Source organism: Callorhinchus milii, unplaced genomic scaffold (genome assembly GCF_018977255.1).
Source record: "Callorhinchus milii isolate IMCB2004 unplaced genomic scaffold, IMCB_Cmil_1.0 Scaffold1, whole genome shotgun sequence".
NCBI lineage: Eukaryota > Metazoa > Chordata > Chondrichthyes > Chimaeriformes > Callorhinchidae > Callorhinchus > Callorhinchus milii.
In genome coordinates, this window is record NW_024704742.1 from 9,014,385 (window position 1) to 9,022,375 (window position 7,991).

At 40.6% G+C, this 7,991-nt stretch overlaps 1 protein-coding gene across 1 annotated transcript in view; it reads left to right on the forward strand.

The window, feature by feature from the left end:
- Window positions 1-5,331, forward strand: part of wrn (WRN RecQ like helicase) — a 64,420-nt gene extending 59,089 nt beyond the window's left edge. The window contains exon 35 of the mRNA XM_042338600.1: window positions 4,718-5,331. Within this exon, the coding sequence (XP_042194534.1) occupies window positions 4,718-4,834 (117 nt within the window). The 3' untranslated portion in view covers window positions 4,835-5,331. The remainder of the gene's footprint in view (window positions 1-4,717) is intronic.
- Window positions 5,332-7,991: the final 2,660 nt, after the last annotated feature.

A 7,991-nucleotide genomic window follows, 5' to 3' on the forward strand; every position in this document is an offset into this window, starting at 1 on the left:
TACACATACATAGAGCCTGAAGGACAATGTTAGGGAACTATCCACAGTCAGTCTTTGTACTAAACTCATGGCAGAGTTGAAGTTCAAGGCCCTGTGACAGCTACAACTGAGCTAAGAACATTAATCTGCCAGCAGTCACTAGCCAAGGCCATCAACTGTAGTAGAGTGAGTGTATGCAAAGGCTCAGTCACAATGACAAAAGGGACGTCTATCAGGATAGCGGCCTATTGAGAGGACTGCTTACATTTTATCCAAACGCTTGGGAATCTATCTCTCGTATATCTGAAGTAATACTGGATCTTTAACTTTCTCGGTAGTGCAGTCTGCATTCTCACAACCCTTTGCAGAAAGCACTGCAATGTATATATCTATATCAAATACAAGGATTATTATTATCTAGATTCACTATTTGTTTCTAACCTCCAATTTAAATGTGGTATTCCCTTGATTTCATAGAAATAGGAGTAGGCAATTCAGCCCCTTGAGCCTGTTCCTCCATTCTATAAGATCATGGCTGATCTGTGCCTCAAGTCGAATTATCCACCCTTGCCCCCTATCCCTTTATACCCTGACCTAACAAATACCTACCCACCGCAGTCTTGAAGGTGTGAAGGGGTCCAGCATCCACAGACTTGAGGGAGTGAGTTTCAGATTTCCTTGACCCTTTGGATGAAAAACTGCCTCCTGATTTCACTCCTAAATGGCCTAATTTTAAGATGATGTCATACTTGTTCTGCATTTCCCCAACAGAGGAAATAGTTTCTCTGTATCTACCCTATCGAATCTCTTTATTATTTTATTATTTCATTAGTAGAGGAAGAGTCATTCCATATCTACCTTGTCAATTCTCTTTGTTTTGCTAAAAATAACATTTGAATCATCCTATATCCTCCTCAGCTCTTGGGAACATGTCAAGATCACTCGACTTCGTAAAACAGCTACAATTTTATTTGAAACAATGTCCTTGTTAGTGGGAATATGCCTTTACAGAGAACTAACACTCATCAGGCAATGGAGCTAAGGAAAAACTGCTTCACATTTTATTCTGTTTTTGCTACAAAAGCGTTCTTAATTTCTATTATGATTCCAATAGCAATACCATGTATGTCCTAGCTGTATTCCTTAGGTCATGCATGGGAGTCTTGTGGTTTCACTTAGAGTTGTGCCCTTGGTGAATGATTTAGTGACAGTGTGTTCAAAACAGGAAATAATTGCCAGACCACACTGTCACTGAATCATTCACTAAGTGCATTCTTTTTACTTTGAAGTATTTTACTGTCTTTGTCTATGTACGCAGGCTGATTGGGAACTTACATTTCGCATTATTCTTAAGTGGGTTGAGGGAGTTTACTCGTGCATTGACTGTGTGTTTTGTGGGCGAACGTTACACTAAAGAAAGATCTCTAAAGTTTTACAATTACAGTAGAACCTCAACCCCTTGTGAGCACCTCACAAACCTTTGTGGAGTCCTGTACCTCAGTGGTTAGAGCACTCGCTTTGCAAGCGAGAGACCTGAGTTCAATTCTAGGCAGAGGGCGAAACCTTGGGCAAGTTTCCTTACTCCACACTCTTAATAATAATTCCTCCAAAATAAAACAATAATAAATTGGTCATTTTCAATCTACGACTGTTTGTGGGACATTGCTGTGCGCAATTGGCTGCTGCGTTCGCCCACAAATATACAGTGAATTCACTTTACAGTGTATTCTGTGAAGCGCTTTGGGATGTCCTCCCGACGTGAAAAGCACTATATCAAATGCAAGGATTATTAATATTATTATTATAATGAGATCACCTCACTATGCAGGTCACTTTCACTGGCTCCAAGGTGACATGCCTGGCAATGGAACGTCAGAATTCAGCCAGCCCTCTATGACTGTCTCTAGTCTGGTTCCTGAGCCAGACGGGTCCGCAGTATTCCGGGGCACTGTTGATGGCAGCACAGCCCAGTCTGGCTCATCGGCAGGACCTGGAAAGGAAGACCAGTCACTGGGGACAGGGAGTCATCCCACTCAGCTCCTGTTAACCCTGCAAGCCAAAGCCCTAATGGATAGGGTGGTCCAAGTTGGACAAGCAGCGGGAAAGCTTGTCAGACAGCAATATCAAAGGCAAGCTATGAGGTTTTAGCTGGTTAGACTCCATCAGTTACCCCATCGCACACACTGGGGTCCCCAAGCCTTGGCTCTTGACAACCTGTGCCTAATACTTTCCAGAATTAGGTAAGCAGGATGTGTCTTTCCAGGGGGAAAATGTGCATTCCATTCCAACAACCTCTCTGAGATTTCCATGTGTGGGTGGGATGCCTAGAAATCTCAGCTTCCGCATGTGTCACACACTCGGCTGACCAAAAAAATCATAGTGACCAAATCCCAAATTCACTGCATATTGAGGGTTAGATACCCCCAATCTATTGACTGTTTCCAATAGCCACAGTTTCCAATGGCAACAGCAACAGTATTTCAGGTGTTGCTTCTGTTTTTTTCTTTCTTTGAGAAAAGCACAAAGCTGTTCTCTTGCCCTAACATGAATGTTGCTTCATGCTCAAAATGAAAAGATTGAAATTTCCGGAATAATTGTGAAAATGGTTTCACCTGACCGTACACATTTAAGGAACATGTATCGCCTTCTAATTCATGTATTTATAATGAGAAGCACATTCTTCATTTATTCTGGCTGGATTCCTATAAAGAAAACGAGAATTAAATGGAGCATAATGAATAATTCACAGGTTCAACAGAGATGTATCTGCTTTTTGATTTCTTGTTGCAATATTATAATTGTTGAAGTGCTTTGCAATATTGATTCTACTTGGTTTTGTCAACAAAAATATCTCAAGGGGAGTATTGATGACATCTGGATTAAGTTGCATGAAGAGAGTTGATCAAGCTATCTTCAGAAAGTAATGTTGCCAATCCAGTAGTTTAACAGGATGGTGCAAGCATGATCCAAGCTCAGACAATATTTGAACTTAGAATTCCCTTATCATAGAATCATAGAATTGTACAGCACAGAAGGAAGCCATTCGGGCCATCATGTCTGTGCCGGCTCTTTGAAAAGAACTATCCAAATCAATCCTACTCCCCCGCTCTCTCCCCAAAGCCCTGCAAATTTGGCCTCCTCAAATAATTATCTAGATCTCACTTATGAGTGAGAATGGAGACACAGCAAATGAGAAATGGCAAACTCAGTAGCACAAAAGATTTTATTTGAGGATTTGTTTTAAATTGAAACATTTTTGGGGGAGGGGGTAGGGGGCTTGGAGAGAGGATTAACGTACAGAAATGTAGATTTAAAATAAGCCAATTGTGACATGTTCACATTTATTAGTATGATTTATTAGTTTTTATTTGTGAAGTGAACTAGTGATGTACATCCATAATTGTTTTCTTTAGAAAAAGTCACTATATCGTTTCTGTAAATGTCCTATTGTCCATTTCCACCGTATGAATTACAGCACAATAAATCAATACACCACCCATCAACAATCTGAACTGCAATAGATTTAACTGAAAAAGAGTTCAAATGAATCCTTTTAACTTGTTTCGAGTCATTTTTAAAATCTAAGATGTAGCCTAGCTTGAGATTACACGTGTACAAAGCACAGGAAAGGAGCAGTGGTGCACAGTATTGCTCTTCAAATCAAGCTAGTCTTGATGTCCTTCCAGGAGGTTCACAGGTGGGAGGTAAACATCGCTGAGCTGTGCCTCGGGTGATCAGTGTTTGCAACACGTAAATATTCTGGTAGGGATTGAGCCTTGTGAGATTGCACAATATATATGAATTTGGATGTAATTGGGTTCTAAATTTGCAATGGCCCAAATCGGAATGCCAGTCCTCTTCCAATATTTCAACCTAACACTGTGCTTTATTGGGTGGTACATTGTTAGAGGTTCTGTCCTTCGGCTGAGATGTTAAAACCGAAGTCCCATCTGCCCGTTCAGCTGGATGTTAAAGATTTTACGGCACTATTGGAAAAGAGAAGGGGGTTTCTCCCAGTGTCCTGGCCAACCATCCCTCAGATAAAATTGGTCATTCATTCCACGGTTGTTTGTGAGACATTGCTGTGTGCAAGTTGGCTGCCGCGTTCACCACAAAACATATATACACACAATTACAGCACTTCACAGGATATCATGTGAAGCACTTTGAGACATCTTAACAATATGAAAAGATGCTTTATCAAATGCAAATATTATTATTTAATGTCCATAATCACAGCTATAAAGAGTGTGTGGCAGCCTGGCTCCCTGGATTATGTGTTCAAGCCCCATGTGGAGATTTTGAGCTCACTGTTCAAGATGACACTCCAGTGCAGTGATGGGGAGAGCTGCATTGTTGGAGGTGCTGTCCTTTGGATAAAATGTTAATCTCTTGTCCCATTTGCCTGTTCAAGTAGACGTTGAAGATCCTATAGCACTATTTGAAAATATTCCTGGCTTCCCAGTTCTCCAATAAAATTGGCCATTGACTTTATGAGACAATGCTGTGTGCAAATTGGCTGTTGATTTTGCCTACAACATATACAGTCTCTAGTCTGTATTGTATCAGCAGATTGAACCTGCACACAGCAGCATTTGTGAATATAGGCATCTGGCCCTCATTGGCTGGAACAATAAATACCGATGGTACATGTGCAATCGAAAGAAACTACTCTCATTGTGATTTAACCTTGACTCTTATCAAAAAGTGCTGATTACATGTTTCTATTTTCCTTCAGACCTGCAGTCAATCAGGAAAGAGGAAGCTCCCAAACTGGTTTGCCTCTTGCAACAAACAACAGAGCTCCAGCTTTACCAGCAAGAAAGTGAAAAAGCAGAAAGGACTTTTCAATTAAACCACAAGTTATTTACGCAGACATTGTCTACCACTGCAGAAAATAGTTGATTTATACAGCACCATGCGAATGGAACGGTTTGGGCCACCGCTCGGGTTATATACTGTGAGCCCTAATTCTCCTGGAGGAACATCACATCCAGGTAGATGAAAAGTCGTAGAAGATGTCATAAATACTGTGCAATATACGGAGCTTGGAGCTAATGTCAGTTTAATTCTGTGAATTATGCTCATATTCTTCTGGACGGCTATTTTATCAATGATTTATTTCAAAGACTTTTTGATACAAATGTGGAAATATTCACAGATTCTTTTCTCTTGTTTCCATATTCTGCAGCAAATTGTTGTCCTTTACCTTGTGCAATAATGATAAGGAATATGATTTGTTTTCTTTGCACTTCTGAACATTTTGATTGTTGCTCCATGGATTATTTTACTTATTTGCTTTGAAAATGTTAAAATGATTTAATACAATGATATTAATAAAATATCACTGAATAAAATGGATCAGTCATGTCTGTTTGTGGGACGTTGCTGTGCACAAAATGACTGCCATGTTCACTTACAAATACACAGTCACTGCACTTCACAGTAACATCCTGTGAAGCGCTTTGAGACATTTCAACGACTTGGTAATTCATGATATAAAATGCCAAGATTATTACATTATTACACAAACATTTGTTTTAGATTGTGAATGGCTTGGTTGGCTAATCATTTCCACTGATGATTATTGCACGCTATGTGCAGTGGATGTGCTGAAAGTCTGATCACTTAAAGCGTTTCAACATCACAATTCATGTACAATCAGATATCGAAATGAAGAACTTATCTGAATAAAACAGTTTCCCAAATTGCTTGGGAATGTATTAAATGCACTTAGTTTTTGTCCCACCTGATGGCAGCAACAGGTAAAACGATGACAACAACTTGGTTTACAAAGAGCCCTTCACACGGAGCAGAGTATCAACAACAACACATTATACTTGTATAATGCCCTTCATGTCAGAAAGACGTCCCAGGCCACTGGACAGTCGAGGGTTTTTTGGACCCGAGCTGGGAGTTGGGGTTAGGAAGGGTGGAGGGCAGTGGGGGTGAAGAAGAAGGTCCTCAGATGGAACTTGAAGGAAGCAAAAGAGAGGGTCAGGCGGAGTGGTGGTGGTGTGGGGGACCTGAAGGTGTCCACTAAGCGAAGGGAGCGGACAGGGGGGAGCAAGACCATGGAGACCTGCTGGGGAATCCCAAACAGGAGAATATTCCCTATGTTAACCTTGCCACATAAGGGGAGATGTTGAGCAGTGACCTGGACACAGAAAGGGCAAATATGGGACAAGCCATCTTCAAGTTATAAATAGAGGGCTTTGACGGTGAGAACACGGGTTTTGTACTCAATTTTCTGAGAGATGAGAGCCAGTAAAGCCGGGCAAAAACGGGGATAGTTGGTTCCTGGAGCTGAGAGAGGTAATATAAATAACAAATAATAATCCTTGTATTTAATATAGCGCCTTTTCACGTCGTTGAGACGTCTCAAAGCGCTTCACAGAATATATTGTAAAGTGAATTGACTATTTTGTGGGCAAAATATATTTTGAAACTATTTTGAGGTGTGGGAGAGGACACAAACTGGAGAGTTCTGAATAATCTGCAGCTTGTGGAGGGAAGAATTGGGAAGTCCAGTGAGCATAGTCAAACCGAGACTTGATGAAATCGTGGATCAAGGTCTCGGCGGCCTGTGGTGCGAGGCAGTGGCACTTACCATCGGAGCACTTGCAGACCTGTGATGTCAACACTACCAGGCCATCCTGCTACAGTGTCTGCAGGAACCGCATTTACACTATGGATTCTATATTCTGTAGAAGCAGCCTTGTCTCTCCTGAATAATGATTGAAAAACGTGTGGCACAAAATTTCACATCTACTGGAAAGCATGGATTTCAAATAGATTTTTTTTGAAAACCAATTTAGAAGCTACTTTCTGTTGGCCACAAAGCAGAGTAAAAATGGCTCTTGATATGGAGGTTTTTTTTCTTCATCGCACAGTGGTATTTGAATTTCCGAAACAATTTTTATTGGGAGCATTGCATTCTATGGTAAGATCCGGATTTCTGCTGGGGAATCCCAAACAGGAGAGTATTTCCTATGTTAACCTTGCCACACAAGGGGAGATGTTGAGCAGTGACCTGGAAAGAGAAAGGGCAAATGTGGGACAAGACACCTTCAAGCTATAAATATCATTTTTGCCCACAAAATACATAATCACACTGCAAATCATAGGTGGGCACTTCTCAGATATGGTGCCCCAAAATGTCATTAAAAGTGCTATAGAGTCCTGTAACTTAATGGTTAAAGTACTCGCCTCGCAAAAAAAAGCACCTGGGTTTTTAATTCCTGGGCAGGGCGAAACCTTAGGCAAAGCTTCCTTACTCCACACGCCTCTGTTTTACGTAGCAGTAAGTAGGAACCTGGTTGTTAGTCAATTGGTGGATCGCTTTCCCTCCAAAAGATAAATAAAATAATATTGAAAAATAATATTAATTTGGTCGCTCAATCCACGACTGTTTGTGGGACAGTGCTGTCCGCAATTGGCTGCCGCCTTTCGCCCACAAAATATGCAGTTACTATACTTTACAGTATATTCTGTGAAGTGCTTTGAGATGTCTCGAAAACATGATAAGGCGCTGAATAAATGAGTTATTATTATAAAGACCAAAGTGTTTTGAACTGTAATTGAACTAATCTTGTGAACTGTATAATTTCCAAATGGATAACCTTTATCAAAAGCACAGATTTTCTTGTGAAGAAAAGTATTTTGGGCCAGTCCTTTGGGGTGGGGCCAGGTTGTTAGTTCACAGATCGCAGAATTCCAGTGGGGGACGAACATTAAGTGAGAAGGTACACGTGAAAAAATTTATTAAAAAGGGGTTGCGATGTGCATGTGGGAGGGAGTAATTTGACAGATTTTACAGTTGTGTTTTCCAGTATTTTTCCTTCATTTGCGTGATGCCACTTTTTCTAAGCAGTTTCATTTTAATAACATTAGTTAAAGATATTGTGATGTTATGTTCAAACGAAACACTCCCTATAGGCGTTGTTACCTCTCTGTGAGATTTTAATTTTGTTTTGAATTAGCACAACAGGTATGCTGTTAGCGGGCATGTT